General features: G+C 49.6%; 1 protein-coding gene across 10 annotated transcripts in view; it reads left to right on the top strand.

Annotated features, from left to right (window-relative positions):
* Positions 1 to 16,013, top strand: part of PFKFB4 (6-phosphofructo-2-kinase/fructose-2,6-biphosphatase 4) — a 50,741-nt gene that overhangs the window by 32,316 nt on the left and 2,412 nt on the right. For 4 of the 10 annotated variants that reach the window (XM_049862597.1, XM_049862595.1, XM_049862599.1 and 1 more), the window contains 3 exons: positions 1,170 to 1,299; positions 1,405 to 1,467; positions 2,322 to 2,386. In XM_049862597.1, coding sequence (XP_049718554.1) covers positions 1,170 to 1,299; positions 1,405 to 1,467; positions 2,322 to 2,386 — 258 coding nt within the window. Of the gene's footprint in view, positions 1 to 1,169; positions 1,300 to 1,382; positions 1,468 to 1,806; positions 2,387 to 4,515; positions 10,655 to 16,013 lie in introns of those variants that run through there. The other 6 variants (XR_007514433.1, XR_007514431.1, XR_007514432.1 and 3 more) reach the window with 6 other exon arrangements.

The following is a 16,013-nucleotide window of genomic DNA, read 5'->3' as shown; positions in this document are numbered from 1 at the left end:
AATTGGCAGGGAAATTACAGTTACAAGAAGAATTGATTTAAGATTTTTCCAGAAATACCAGGGGTCAGCACAAATCCACCTGTAGGTATTGCTCCATAATCAAAGCATGGGGCAAATCCAGTTCCAACTGCTGGGCCTTTTTTTTTTATTGTGCTTTAAGAGAAAGTTTACCAATCAAGTCAGTCTCTCATACAAAAATTTATGTATACCTTGGTATATACTCCTGGTTGCTTTCCCCCTAATGAGACAGCACACTCCTTCCCTCCACTCTCTATTTTCGTGTCCATTCAGCCAGCTTCTGACCTCCTCTGCCCTCTCATCTCCCCTCTAGACAGGAGCTGCGCTGGGCCTTTTTTTGAAGGAATGCTTGTGTGCAAGGAACTGTGGGTGCAAAGAGGGATGAAACTTGACCTAGGGCTTAGGCTCCATCTCCTGGTGAAAACCCCATGCTGTGGTTTGGCCAAAGGACAGACATAAGACCAAGGTCTCTCCCTCACCAGCTACATCAGCCGCGGGAGGTACAGGGCAGCAAACGACATCAGATGCTTCAGGCAGGCTGCACTCTCAGAGTTCCAGGGGCGCTTGCTCTCCCTGCCTTCACCACTTTTCCTGCCCACTCTGTCTGCTGTGGGTTGGAGGGTAGCAGTATCTTTTCCACCAATCATCAGTTGCCTGCATGTGAATTCCAGGTGCTGAGGGTGGGTGGGTTCAGACTAGGGCCACATGGGTGAGGCACAGAGGCGGCCCCTCTGGATTGAGGCCTGAGGCAACCTAGCCTTACCCTCAGAGTCCTGCAAGGGCCTGGCCCTAGGATGGGGGAGGTGGCCCCTTCCCCAGGCCACCCACTGCCCCCCTGCTCCCTGCCAAGCTGGACACCAGTCTCCTGGGCTGTGCATTGAGCCGCCTGCCCCCACTCCCTTAAGAGCTAGGCCTGAGGAGACTCAGCCACAGCCTCCTATGAGGAGTTCCAAGAGTGGGAAGGTGACTCATTATCCAAATGTCTCCATCTCTACCCCCTGGGGAGACACTGTGGCCATCCCAGCTCCCACGCCAAGCCTGAGAGATCAGCCCTGTGCTGGGGGAGGGGGGAAAGGGGGCTCTAAGCATTAAGGACCAGGTTTAGGGGGCACTTCTAGGCCTGAGGGACCCTCCCCTGCTTGCCCTTGCAGTCCTATGAAGACCTGGTCCAGCGACTGGAGCCTGTCATCATGGAGCTGGAGAGGCAGGAAAATGTGCTGGTCATCTGCCACCAGGCTGTGATGCGCTGCCTCCTGGCCTACTTCCTTGACAAGGCGGCAGGTGAGTGCCCTGCCCCCAGGGAGGAGGGTATGTGTATGTGGGTGGGGGCGGGGACTGTCAGCAGAGCTTCCCTGGCATGCCAGCTTTCCCTGTCTGTGTCCACAGAACAGCTGCCCTACCTCAAGTGTCCGCTGCACACAGTCCTGAAGTTGACCCCCATGGCTTATGGTAAGGAAGCATCCTGTACATTGACCTTGGTTCCCTGGTTTTCAGTAAATCCCTTAAAAATTCAAGTTAGAGCCAACTCTTCCTCCACTACCCCACTGCCTTTAAGGATCTACTTTTTAAAAGATGCCCATGGGACCCATATGTGGCCACAGAAAGCCTCCCTAGTGACCTTCCACCCTCTCCCACCCATGTGAAGAGCTTTTCCTCTGCATAGCCCCATAGCTCCCAGAGCCCAGACCTTAAAATATCCTGGCTGCAGAGTGGTTTGAGCCTCCTGTGCCCTCACTCACTCTGCACACTCGCTCATCCCTGACCTTGGCATCACCGTCTTGAACACAGTCTGCCAGGCCCGGCTCAGGTGGTCCTGCTGTGGTTCTGGAAGAGAGTAAAGCTCACTGGTGGCTGGCGTCATTCCAACGCATGATAATCCTCTTGCCTCCCGTGGCATTGAGCACCTGGTACGATGTTTCAGCAGTTGATTTGGCCTCGTATGGCAGGGTTGGGGTATGGATGGTTTGGGGGCTCTATTGATTGAGTAAGTGGCCCCGTGTGGAGCTTAGGCCAGTTACTCCTCAGACTGCTCTCAGTCCCGGGTTGGGTAGCAGCTTGGAGCTTCAGTGTGGCCATGTCTGAGTATTGGCTCCACGCCAAGGCTGCACTGGGCCGTCACATGTGGGTAAGCACAGGCCTGACGGGCTGCCTTCCTCGCCGGGCACCCCATGGGAGGACTTGGGTGAAGGTAAGAGGTCTGCTCCATTCCACGATGCCCAAGCCACCTCCTGGGAGATGTCTCTACCCTCTGGCTCCAGGTGCTTTTCTGGAGGTAGAATGGATTTGCATCTTCCCTTTGGCAGGTTGTAAAGTGGAGTCCATATTCCTGAATGTGGAGGCCGTGAACACGCACCGGGACAGGCCTCAGGTAGCTATGGAGTCACTGCTGGGGTAGTGGACATATTCCCAGGGATACCCAGACATAGCGTCACCCAGGGCCAGGCCTAGCTGGGACGCCTGCCAGATTAAGCTGGAGTTGTCTGTCAGGGTTGTTCTCTCCCAAGGCTATTCTATTGTTAGTAGGACCATGGCTCTGGGGATAACCCTGAGGTGGGCACTTCCCCAAAGCCTGCTGCCCTGGGGGTGGAGAGATCCTTGGAGGTGGGCTGCCAGGCTGGGATGTACCTGAGCCTGGGTGTGGTAGTTCCTGGTACATGAGGGGCTCCCCAGTGGCCCCCTATGAGATCTGAGTCGAGGACTGTGGTCCCAGCTGGGGAAGAGGCTGGGGGCTTGCAAGGGCACAGGTGGCCATTCTCCCACCCTCCTCCCTCAGACCTCATGAGCACTTTTTCCAAGTCATGCACCCTTAAAAATTACACCAGTAACATGCTTTTTTGGGACCAGGGCCAAGCATGTGCCGAGAGCCATTCATCACCCTGTGTTCCCCAGGTGCCTTGTTTAAGGCAGAAGCTCCTCCCAGTGTTGGCCAGACCACTTTCACTGCCCATGTGGGGCCCTGCCCCCATGCTGGCTCCCCTTCCCACTGAGGCTGAGGGCAGGACTGCCCTTCTGGGACCCCAGTCCCAGTTTCCAGAGTCCACTGCACAGAGGAGACTCCTGGGGCCTCAGTCCTGACTGTTGCCATCCGTGGTGGGTCCTGCTTAGGCCCTGGGTTCGTGCCAAGGGTACAGGCCTTGGGCTGGACCAGGACGTCCTGCCTGGCTTGCCAGGTGCCCCTGCTCCCCTGAAGCCCCTTGGCCTTAACCCCTGCAGGCAGAGACATGTGCATATGTCCCCTTTCTTCCAAGGCTGCTGCCCCTAGCTAGGGCCAGTCACTCTGCTGGACTTCCCCATTTGCCTTGAGAGTCTGGTCTTGTCCACGTCTTGGCCAAGTCTGATCCAGCCCCGGTCTGGCACCCCAGGTCACAAGGGAAGGCGTGTCCTAACAGGCATCTCTTGTGCTGAGGAAAGCCCAGGCAGCGTAGGCCGCAGCACTGACAGGGTGATGGTGAAAGGCTGCTCCTCAGGGCAGCAGCTGACAGCCACTCTGCCCACTTCTGTGTGGTCCCTCTGAGAGGCACACTTCTGCTGACCACCGTGTTCCCAGATAGTTTTTTTTCGGGTGGGCAGAATCCCAGGGTCTCCTGGTTCATTCTTGGGGGCAAGCTGTGGTGGGAAAGAGGGTTCTCAGGAAGCTGGTCTCCCCAGTGAAAATGGCACCCACCCCTGCAATTCTGGTGTCAGCCCTATGAACCTGGGTATGGGCTGCAGGAGCCAGGCCTCCCTACCTGCAGATCTGGCGTGTCGCACTACATGGGGCTGCCGCCCAGGTCATCAGTAACCTGCTCCTGCAGGTGCTGGCTGTGAGGGCCCCTGGCTGGGAGGATGGGCCGCCAGGACTGGGGTCACAAGCTCATAGGGCTGAGGGGAGTCTCAAGGCCCCACTTCCTCAGGCCTGAGGTGCCCTGAGCTCCGCAGGCTGTGGACGGTTCTGGGCTCCGCAGCTTGGTGGGGCTGACTGCAGCTGAGGGCCTCAGGGGTGGGAGCTGTGTCCTGGCCCTGAGGGGACAGCCAGGTTGCAGACTAGATGTCTGCAGGCTGCCGGGGCTACATCTGACACTCGTCCACCAACACCTAGAGCCAGGAGAGCAGCACCCTCAGGAGCTGGTCCCCGCTTTCCTGCCCCCACTGACGAGGATGTAAGCTCCAAGCCAGGTGTTCCCTCCCAGGTGGCCAAAACCCTGAGGCAGAAGGTGGGGGTGGCCCCGCTCTGGTTAACACCTGACCTGTCTGCAGTGGAGGGCATAACACGTGTCTATCCCTGGCCCAGCGGTGCCATGTTTAGCTGAGGACAGGGTGCAAGCGGGTGCATCCCCCACTCGCCTGTGTTCATTTGCCCCTCCCTTACGTGTTGAGAGTCCCTTGACCCAGCGAGCATTCCTGGGGGAGATCGGGGTCTTGGGTGAGAATGTGAGCCCAGCCAGTTGCAGTGATGACAAACGCAGGCAGTGGTCAGCCCGCCTATTCTTGCCACAGGTGATATTCTGTGTTTTCCAGAATGTAGATATCTCAAGGCCACCAGAGGAAGCCCTCGTCACAGTCCCTGCTCACCAGTGACCGAGTCTCATCCACTGCGACCCTGGGCAGGCATTGATCTCTGCCGACGAGGTCATTCCAGGCCCCCTGGTCTGTGTGACAGTCATCATGCAGGAGTGCTCTTGAAGCAGTGTGTGCTGGCGGTGCCCAGAGCTCCTGCCCCAGCCCACCTGCCTCCTTGTTGACAGTCAGTGACTGGGCTGTATGTGGTTCCTGACCTGCTGCTAAAAATCGCTCAGCCAGACCGGATCTGCGCAGTCTAGTGAGAGTTTTCCCAGCGCCTGGTCCTGTTGCGGCTTTTAGGTGTTCTCTCTCACTGGGTCGGGCTGGCTTTGTAAAGTGTGAACCCCTGAAATGTGAAATGGAAAGTGCTTCACTGTTGTGCTGTACCCACTGTGGCTGACCTGCCTGGGTTGGCCCTGACAACCCCTTATAGGGCCTCTGCTGTCCTCCTGAGCCACTTCCTGAGCCAGAGGCAAGGGCTTCACAGGATTCAGAGCTTCTGCCACCTCATCCTTCCCCACCAGGAACTGAAGGGTCTCAGTCCAGGCAGATGCTTCCCAGGACAGCCGCTGGCCAGGCCTTACATATGTGGGCCTTCATGAAAGCAGCGTGCTTTCAGCACTTCAGACGCACAGAAACACTCAAGGAGGGGGCATCGTGGTCACCCCTTCCCAGTTGGGCTTCCACTGAAATACTGGGGACACCAGCAGCCGAGGCTGCTCCTCCCAGCTGCTCTTGTGGTGAAACCACTTAAAGATGGGCAGTTGTCTGAGTTCCCTTCCCCGTGCTCAGGTAGAGAATGCTGTCCAGCCTCCCTTCCCCGCCATGCATGCTGAGAGCTGGGAGGCAGCGGCCCATACCTGCTGCTGTATCCACACAGGTACATACAGTGGGGGCAGGCACAGGCGTTTGCCCTGCGTTCCTCAGAAGAGCTAGGCATGGACCCGTATAGCCTGTCCTGGTGTTTGCGGACCAGACTGGGGAGGGAAAGGGACAGAGCCTGGAGGCAGTCCCAAGCATGCCACAGCTTTTGATTCCTGGTCCTGTGAGCCTGGTGAAAATGGGCCTGTGAGGCCTGGTGTCTGTTATGCCCCTGTGTTCCTCTGGGCCCAGAGAGGCAGGCTGGGCAGTGGGGCCCAGCTCTGTTATACAGCTGGGCAAACAGACCATCCAAGGGGGTGACTTGCTGGCCAGCAAGTTATGGAGCTAGGTCAGAAAGTGGCTGGATTTGCAGTCGGGTACCCAGCTGTCTGCAGGTAGACCTTGAGGAAGCCAGGCCCCAGGATCTTGAAGTCTACTTTGTCCCCAGAACCTTTCTTGGGCTATTTCAGGCAGAGCAGCCCACCCTTCCCAGCCCTCCAGGGCTTCGTAGCCTGCAGGTACCACTGCTTCTGAGAGGAGTCGGCATCACCATCCAAGCTAGTGGTCCCGCCGCCTCGTGTGCAGCAGCAGCTGTGGATGGGCGGGGTCATCCTCTGGGACTCCTCTCAGAGACCCAAGCCCCTCTCAGCAGGGAGGGGGCAGCACTCCGTGTCCCCGAGGGCCCCTTGCTTAGACCTGGGGCCAGAGGACCATGCCCCTGCCTTTGGGACGTGGGGACCGTGGCCTCTGCTTCTGTGCCCCTTGGATTTTGGTGACTTTTGGTCACCGGAACGCACTCACTTGTGAGCCATAGCCAAGTCCCTTTAGTCAGCGGCAGGGCATGGGGATCCGCATGTTACCACTTCTCCCAGGACCTCTAGCTGGCTGAGGTGAGACCACCGAGGCCTCCCCTCTGCACACAGATGGTATCTGGGGGGTCAGGGGTCACAGCATGGACTACTAGTACAGTGCCTCTCTCTGGCCTCTGCCCTGGAGTGGGCTCTGCATGGGCCGCCCCATGCTGGGTCATTGGGTGCCATGTTGTAGCTGTGATGGTTGATCTGCTCATGTTGCAGACGTTTTCCTACGTTTCCTGGAATGGATGGCGTCGAACCTCAGCCATACATCACACTATGTCCAGCATTCTTTGCAATAAACACTTCTTTAAAACACAATAATTTAAGGTTATATCTTGTAACCAGCTCTTCATTTGTGAGGTGTTCTTTCTGGCCAGCTCTGTAGACTCTCCACGTTTTGATCTTTGTCCTAGGTGTGTCGGGGTCTTTGGTTTAGCTCCCACCCCTGTGCTTATCTGTCTCGGGTGAGGGCATTGTCTTGCCCTGAAATGAGCCCTGGGCCTGGCTCCCAAGCAGGTCCCAAGCTTTTTCTGGGCTGCCTAGGGTGTGGGCCCTTACCTCTGAGCAAGAGGCACATTTGTGGGAGAATCCACTACCAGAGTTTTTTTTCAAGTCCATTGTCCTAACAACCTAGAAAGGGCAGTTATATTATTGTCATGTTAAGGAATTCTGTGGTATTGTGGGTTGCAAGGAAACAATAGCCATTAGATAGGATTGAGGATATTTCGATAGACTGGAATGTGTTGCAAAGACATAGGTTTCAACAACACTTGACTTATAATGTATTTGGATACCACTGTTAAACCATACAGTAGCACAAGGGAGTGTTGTCATGTTTGGTTTAGACCAATCATTAGTTATCTCCTGGAGCTGGGCACATTATTATTTGAACAAAATTATTAAAAGGGAAAAATGGCTTTGTGGTAGACCAGAAATAGTGTCTGTCACACCATGATTAATGGCTGAAGGTCTCTGGGGAGCATCATGAGGAAAGTGCTAGCATGAACCTATGCCATTTTCACAGGGCTGTTCTTAAAGGGCACCCACCCCACTTCCTTCAAGGGCCCCTGGGTTTGTGAACTGATCTTGTCTGAAAGATTGGTACATGGTCCTTTCTGTTTTGGTCAGGCCTCTGCTGGTTAGACCTAAGTTCTTTTGATATGTACATCAAATAGAACTGTACTGTCCTCTCTCTCTATTTTGGTCCTAGGGGCCTGGTGATCAGGGACCTACTGCCAAAGATCCCTTCAGGTCTGACCATTCCTATTACCTGTAAGTCCCACTGGCATGTGAAGGTCACCACACCTGCCTCTCTTCTGACAACTCAGCACTGCTACTTGGCCCCTGTTGCCCCAGGGTTCTTGTATCAAGGAGCTGTTTTGACTGTAGTGCCTTCCACTAGAATCCCTGACCCACAGAGAACAGTGCTTTTCAGGGACGCTGAACTTCGAAGGCCTTTGGTGAAGGGAATATCTTCTGGGCCTTCTCCAGGGACTCATTTTGGGAAAAGGTAAGTGATTTGTCTATGAAAAATTCAATCCAACATTTATCTTGAACAAATGAATGATTCTTCCTAAGCCTTTGGATTCTTTCCTCTGCATTACACCACAGAGCTTTTGGCATATCAACTTCATTTAGTGAGACTCAGCTTTCATTCAGCCAACCAATGAAAATTAGAACAACCCCCAAAGGCTTGACCCAGCACAATCAAAGTTTCAGCTAAGTGCAGTCCTAAATTCCATCCAATCCGAATTTACATTCTTATCTCCTTGGTCTAATACCTCGGAGAATCTATTCCCAAACATATTCTTCATATTTTGGCCAGCATAAACTAACATAGTCTTATGATTCTTTTGATACATAAAAGCCATTCCCTCTTGGCTTGACTTTGTAATAGGGTCCTCCAACATGCTGGAATCTATCTCTAATTCAAGGCACTGGAGATATTAAGTTGGGGAGTGGGGTGTGAGAAATGTTGATTTTCTCTTACCTTATGAGGTCTTCAGGGAGTGGTGCAGAAGAGGCTGGAGTTGGTGGTCATCTGATTCCTCTGAGTTCTTTCATATATCCCTTTCCTTTTTATCTCTTGAGAGATAAAAGGTGGTGCAGGCCAAGCCCCAGGGAAACTCCCTTTACATTGGATGGATCAGGGATGTGACCTGGTAAGGGTGTTAAAATCCCACCCTAATCATCTTTAACATAAAATTACAATGGCAAAATAGAGGACAACCAAAGAATACTGGGAATCATGGCCTGACCCAGTTGACACCTTTTTGGGGTACACAACCCATGACAAGTGTATGTAACAAAACATTTGCCATTTCAACCATTTTCACGTGTACAATTAAGTGACATTATGTTCACTGTATTGTGCAACCATCAACAGTTTCCAATTTTTTTTTCATCACCCTTAACAGAAACTTAGTACCCCTTAAGCAATAACTCCCCCTTTTCTCCTCCCACCCACCCCTGGTAATAACTTGGTGCTGCACCCAGGGTGGTGTCACCAGAGAGCCGTTCCACTTCTAGGCCAGTAGGGGCAAGGCAAGGAATGGTTATTGGAACCTGGTGGGACCACCACCTCCAGTTCCCCTAATGGCCCTCTACTTCCAGTTTCAGTTTCTATAATCTGTCCACCAGAGGGATCTTCCTAAATCCAGATTAGTGGCTCCCTGTAACCTTCAAGATAAGGTTCTAATTCCTCAGCCTTAAGGCTCTGGGTGTACCCAGTGAAAGCTGTAGCTGATGGGGGATTACTGCCCACAGGGAAGGAGTGGGTAACAAGCTTCCATGTTCACTCTCCTCCCACTCTCTGACCTCCTGCCACTGCCTTCTATTGGCTGTGCCCAACAAGAAACAGAGGATGGCAAGGGATCCCCTAGGACAGAGCTGGGTGGAGGATGGACCAGGAGGGGAGAGTGGAAGACAACCTGGGACAGGACACTACTGTGTGCCAGGCCCTGAGTGGATACAAGAGGCACGTGACTAAAGTTGCCACAGTTCTTAGGGAGGCAGATTCATAAACAGCTAAAATCCATCATGCTCAATACTGGGGATGGGGGAGGGTGGCGCACAGAGAGCTGGGGCACTGAGGGCAGCCCATCCTCTGGGTGCATGATCTGGGGCTAGTGGCTGGTGGGCTGAAGGGGACTCTTTATTCACTGTTCCTGTTCTCAAGCAGCTACAGTGAACACAGCCCCAGGCTGGATACAGGAAACAAATGGGTCCCAACCTGACCAAGTCCCAAAGTAACAGAAGACACCTACATGACCCAGGGTTGATGTTGGTTTGGGGGAGCCCAGGGGCTCTGAGAACACAGAGGGGAGCTCTAACCTAGACTTGGCATCTTGGGAGACTGCCTGGAAGAGGTGATGTTTAGCTGAGACCTAAAAGAATGAGTCAGAGAGGATGGGAGAAGGCGAGAGTGATGGCTACTGAGGGCAGGCAAGCATCACTTTTAGGTGAGCCATACATGTGAGACTCTGGTGTCCTGAGATACCAACTCGACCCGAGATCCCATGTTTCGGTCTTTCAAATTAGAGATTGGGAAGCAGCCTGTTTAGCTGCTCTATCAGCTAAGTTGTTTATTTTAATGATTCCCTATTCATGAAACCCCTTTGGGTTGATAGGCCTGAATTTTAATTACAGTGATCTCACAAGGTAGCAAAAGAGCTTCCAGGAGTTCTGCTACTAAAGGGCTATTTTTAACTTAGGTCCTAGAAGAAGTTAGGAACCCTCTTTATTTCCATAACATGCCAAAATCACGAGTAGTTAAAAAAAAACCATACTGCAAATCTATGTAAATAATTACTGCTTGTCTAGAAGCCAGTTGCAAGCTGTTGCGAGTGTGATCAGTTCAGCTGGCTGAGCTGAAGTGACATCAGAAAGGATGCCACTTTCGAGGACCTCAGTGGAAGTGGTCATGGCATATCCTCCCTGGTAATGACAGCTGGAGGGTTTAACCTTTAAATATGACCCATCAACAAATAGGATTAATGCAGGATTTGATAATGGGTCTTTTTTTTTTTTTTTTTGTAAATGTTGCCTAGGAGACAAAAGCCGTTTAGTAGGATTTAAGGATCACTAGGTAAACGTAACCACGTAGCTGGTTTCAGAGAGGTTACAGTATGTAACTGAATATCAGAAGCTGCCAAAAGGAGAACTTTGTAAGAAGATGTTGAGTTAACGTTGAATTTAGAATGGCTAACACTGAGGAATGTAAATGTTAAAAAAAATTACTCAAAACTATACCTTCTGTGGTCTTAATTAGTCTAGCAGTTGTAGTGACTGCTCTAGGGCAAGGAGGTTCAGCTGGATACTATAATAACTATAATAACCAATGAGTTTCTATTGCGCTCTGTATTTTTGAATGAGAATTTGTGGAGTATTCTTAAAAGTCCTGTGGACAAAAAGTGAAAAGATTGAATTATAATCAGGAAACCCTAGAGTAAAAAAAAAAAAAAAAAAAAATTTATGTATTTTTTTTACTCTAGAAGTGTTAATACTCCTTTTATTTGAGTGATGGCTTTTTTGGCCATCCTTGGATAGTTGAAAGGGGTTAGGCTTCGAATTCTTAAGATAATGGTAAAGAGGTTGAGTCACTAAAGAAATATTTGACATCCGAGTTCCATAGTAACCACAGAATTCTAACAATTCTGTTTAATTTTTTTTTTTTTTTTTTTTGTAGTTGGGACAGAATAAGCTAAGATAGTCTCTTGTTTATTTTGGGGTTTACACTGTCTCTCTTTGCTGAGATAATGTGTCTCAAGTACTTAACAGAAGTTGGGCTAACTGTAATTTTTCAACAGGACACTATTGGTAAGACATAACTGTAGAGAGTTAGAACAGCCCAGTAAATTATTAATTTATTGCAACAATGTAGACCTTTTGTATGTTCAGAGATTCAACTAAACAGAAAGAGGAACCAGCTTTTTATTTTGTTGGTCAGAGGTTATGAAGGCTGTCTGGGATAATAGATTTGGTCTAGTCCTTAAATCCCAGGCCTCAGTGTCAGATGGATACCTTTCACCATGCATCAGTCTAAAGTTCCTCGCATTCTGCTGCCAGGAGCAAACTCTGGGAGGGGGTGAGCTTCTGCAATTACTGCTGGGGGTCTGGGATCAATGCACAGCTCCTAGGCACCCATGATCTGGGGCCTGGAGAGGGGGAGAGGGGAAGCTGTTCACTGCCCGTGCTAGGCAACAAGATGTGCTGCATGGCTAGAGCCAAGCACCTGGGGATTGTGGGGAGAACTTTCCAAAAGACCAGCATGGTGGGGTGAGGGCCTGGCTGCCCGCACACTGCACCACTCAGCACAATAGTTGGGCCAAGTGCAAGAAGACTGGGCTGCCAGGTTCCTGCCATGATCCCTGCCCTGGATTGGGTCCCATACCTGGTGGCCTTTTTTTTTTTTCTCCTCTTTCTGCCTGCAGCCTCTGCCAACCTGCCTGAGCCACTTGTTATGTTTACATGCAGGGAGGGGGTGAATGGAATGTCCATAACCTCCGCACCAGCCACAAAGACACCAGGCTCAGGCACAGCCAGCCTGTGAATAGTTTTATCAGGGCCACAGGAGCTGGCGTTAGGAGGAGTAAGTGCTGTTGCCTCCAGCCGTTGCCACCACCGGGGCTGGACCCATCATGCTTAACTTGCCTATCCAGCCCCACTAGGGATAAGGCAGGGGGGCGAAGAGAAGCAGCCAGTGCACAGCCTTCCTACTGTCTCCTTCCCTTCTGCCTGTAGAACACCACCACTCCTGGCAGCAGTTTCCACACAGAGCACATAGGAGATACTGAGGCGCATTCTCTCTGGGGCATTCTCTCTTAGTTTAATGAGCAGGCCAGTTGGGAGGTAGGACAAAGGAAGCATATATTCATTTGGTCTGATTAATATATTTTATTAAATTATGTAAGTCAGCCAGGCCCGGTTTATAAGTGTCAGTTAAAATTTTAAATTCCTGGCTTAACTTGCAGGGATTTTTGCATGGATTGGGAAACTTCTTTACAATGGCGTGTAGTTCCACTTTAGACTATGGGATGAATGTAACATGAGGAAGTTCCTCAGCCTCTTCCGGGTATTTTAAAGGACGTCTCAGAAATACATTTTTCTTCTTCTAATAGTTCTTTAGGGAATTATGAGAGTTGGGATAAAGTATTTTTGGATGATAGGACAGTAAATGTGGGTAAAGAGGAGTGGCTGCTGGAAGGGTGGAGGGAGGGTAAGGAAGCTGAGTGAGGCTAAGGGTGGATTATAGGTGCTGGGGCCTCTGCCGTTTTGGGAAAGGGAGACTATAGGGACTGTTGCCAGGTAGGTATCTGGTGAGGTTACAGAGCTTTGACTCTGTAACTTTTAATTCGTTTAGCTTGTTTTGAAATGGTCTCCTGTAAGAAGGCAAATTTAATATTTTGATTTATTTTAGAACCTTCCAAGTACTAATAAAAAAAAATGTATCTTATTAGTTTTGTTTTATATGGGAGCCCTTAGCCACTAATCTACTGTGCAGATTAAAAAAAAAAAAAAAAAACTACTGTGCAGATTAGTTTAATTAAATAATCCCTACAATGAACATTGGTCTTTTAAATTTCCTTCAGTGAGTGCATGCCATCAGCCTAAATACAAGACTGAACCTGGGCCAGAAGGAGCTGCAAGGGTCCCATTAGGGTGGCTGGCCCCAGTTTTGGATGTGGCATTTCCAGTCTTACTGAGAAACTTCCAAGTATTAAAGACCTAAATGCGTGTGAAAACCTTATGATGCACCAAAAATAAAGAAAGAAAGTTCAATAATAATGCTCAGGAGATGAGCAGAAAATGAAGGTGCAGAGAAAAGATAGCCAATAAACCTCTTAAAGAGCCATCTTTGCAATAAGTGGAGGCTTCAGTCTGAGAGGCTTACCTCCAGTGGGCCCCAAGAATTCAAGGAGATGGTTCTGGGCACAAAGGGCCCTTGCTGATACCAGGGCAAACTGGCTCCACAACTTCTCAGGAATGCTAAAGATGAATATTTCTTCAAAATCCTGCAAACTATGCCATTGAAATATTATACTGTACTGTGTCCGTACTCTGATTAATGTAAAATTGAGGAATTTATTGTAAGTATAAAGAGATCAAGCTAGAGATAGATTGAATTCTATGCAGTGGAACCCAGTAATCCAATATGGTGACTCAGCAGTGACATTTTATAAGGGGGAAACAAAGGACATGAAGTACAGTACTTGATTGGTATTTACAAACTGAGATCATTGAAAGACATTACTTGATTGGTAATTACAGACTTAGATCATTGAAAGACATTACTCAATTGGTAGTGTAGATCATTTTAAGGCAGGACTTCCTGTGGTGGGAACTAGTAAGGCAGGACTTCCTGTGGCAGAAGCTCATAAGGCGATTGGCTTAAAAGGATATATGTGTCTTTCTTAGATTGGTTACAATGTGGCAATCATAAGGGTATGTGACAGTGGGGGCATCACAGGGTAGTTACATGACCATTACCAGACATTTCTCTCTCAGGGGAGTCACGGTGTAGTTGCATCATCATCGCTGGACATTTCTTAGTTTCATGATTATTCCTGCGCAGAAGATGGCTGTTGCTAGGGTGGAAACAGAACTAGCTACAGAGGAATCACACTCGAACCTCAAGTCTTCTTCTCAAGTGCCTCAAATTTTAGGGGGCAGGGGCTGAGGCATGGGTGGGAGATAAAGAAGTCAACAAACAGATGGTGTAGGATTCCTGCAGGCAGTAAAACACTGAAATGTAGAGGGAGAGGATGGGGATACAAGGGAGGGCCCTGGAGTACCATTGGCCTCAAGCAAGGGGTGCGTGGGGCTGTGCTCTGATATGAGGTGTGAGCTGTTTCAGAAAGCCTGGGGGGAAGGGTAGAATTTAAGGTAGAGCTGATTTCCTCCAAGCAGTGGGGGTCATACCTGCTGAAGGGAAAAGGCAGGTGGAGAGAGGCCCAGTGAAAAATGACTGAGGGGGTGGGACCGGTGTATCAGTCTCTAGCTGCCCCTGTCCTCTCCATCTTTTCCCTGTGGCCTGGCATTGCCTGGTCCAGCTAGTCTGGGTCCTTATATCATGTGTCTTTGCCTGGGTTTGTGTCCCCTCAATCTTGATGAGACCTCCCACATTTGACGCAGAGGTGGTTTCTGCCTTGGAGTGGTCATTTGAGGAAGACCTGGCCCATAGGGAACATGCATGGACTGTGATTTCCAATCCACTTGGAAACCCTGGTGGTGTAGTGGTTAAGTGTTATCGCTGCTAACCAAAAGGTCGGCAGTTCAAATCTCCATGCGCTCCTTAGAAACTCTATGCGGCAGTTCTTCTCTGTCCTATCGGGTCGCTGTGAGTCGGAATTGACTCGACGGCAGTGGGTACTGTGTTCTTGGCCTCCAACCCCTCCTGCCCATACACAGCCCTGGATGGGTTCTTGAGCCCCTCCTGAAGTTTTTCACGGGATCTTGTCTGTGAGGTATGATAAGGGATAAAATCAAAACAGAGCATGGGACCTATTTATAAAAAGGCTGAGCTAACTGTAAGAGTTCAGTGTAACCTGTTACCCAATTAGGGTCTGTGCCCTGGAGCAGTTGGGCCAATGAAAGGTACTCAAAGTCAAAAAGAGTGAGAAAATTTATTCAGGAGATATATATATATATCACCGGGGACCTGGAAGCAACACAGGCTGTCTCTCTGGAGTCCCAAAGAACAGTTTTATATTAGAGCTTATATAGAATTTTTACAGGGGTTAGAAGTGTCATTCTAGTGTGCAGATGGCCAGAGGAAGAGCCTTTCATTACAAAATAGTGACAAAAGACTTTATCCGACAAGAAAGATACATGCCGGACATCTCTTTATCAGGCTAAAGACATACATATCAGACACCGGAGCTCTGATTTTCCTGGGGGTGGGGGGTTGTAAGTCATAGAACAAAACTAAGTTCTTTGCATCAGATAAAACAAAGAACAACTGTCATTAGCACTGGGTCAAAACAAGATCATTAACAAAGGTATGCGAAGGAGGAGGCAGACAGAAGAAGGAGAAAAACTTACAGGTTCATCATGGCATTAGTTATGTCAAGTTCTCAGTCCTGCCTTTTGAAAAAGGAAAAAACATGCTGGGGAATATTATTAGGGTCACATAACCTTTCTCCTAGACTCTACTCTCCTAGGATCCAACCCCTATTGTTGTTAAGGAAATAAGTATCTTTATGGCCAGTTTAAAGAATGTGGATACCTCATGGAAACTCATTTGTTCCCTGATGGAAACTCTTTGTTCCCAATCTCCTTTGGGGTAAGGTAACTTTTAACAGACCACTCCAGAAAATTTCTGTCATGTCATTGGTTTGTAACCAATATGAAGATCCCCCTTGACCCCACGTCTTTCAACTATGTCTGTTAGCCAATCAAAGTATTCACGTAACCAATAATGCCAAAGATTATGCTTTGTCTCATCTTCGACTGACCTTAGTCACTGTAAACCAATCAGAATATTATGTTTTGTACTTCCTCCTCTAGCCCTATAACCATGTGCCCCCATTTACTGCCTGTTATGGGTTGAATTGTGTCCCCCGCAAAATGTGTAGCAATTTGGCTAGGCCATGGTTCCCAGTGTTGTGTGATTGTCCACCATTTTATCATCTGACGTGATTTTTCTAGGTGTTGTAAATCCTACCTCTACGATGTTAATGAGGCAGGATTAGAGGCAGAGGTTATGTTAACGAGTCAGGACTTGATCTGCAAGATTAG

The sequence above is a fragment of the Elephas maximus genome, chromosome 20, assembly GCF_024166365.1.
Source record: "Elephas maximus indicus isolate mEleMax1 chromosome 20, mEleMax1 primary haplotype, whole genome shotgun sequence".
Lineage (NCBI taxonomy): Eukaryota > Metazoa > Chordata > Mammalia > Proboscidea > Elephantidae > Elephas > Elephas maximus.
The sequence above is the reverse complement of the archived record's forward strand: the minus strand, read 5'-3'. Positions and strand labels throughout refer to the sequence as shown.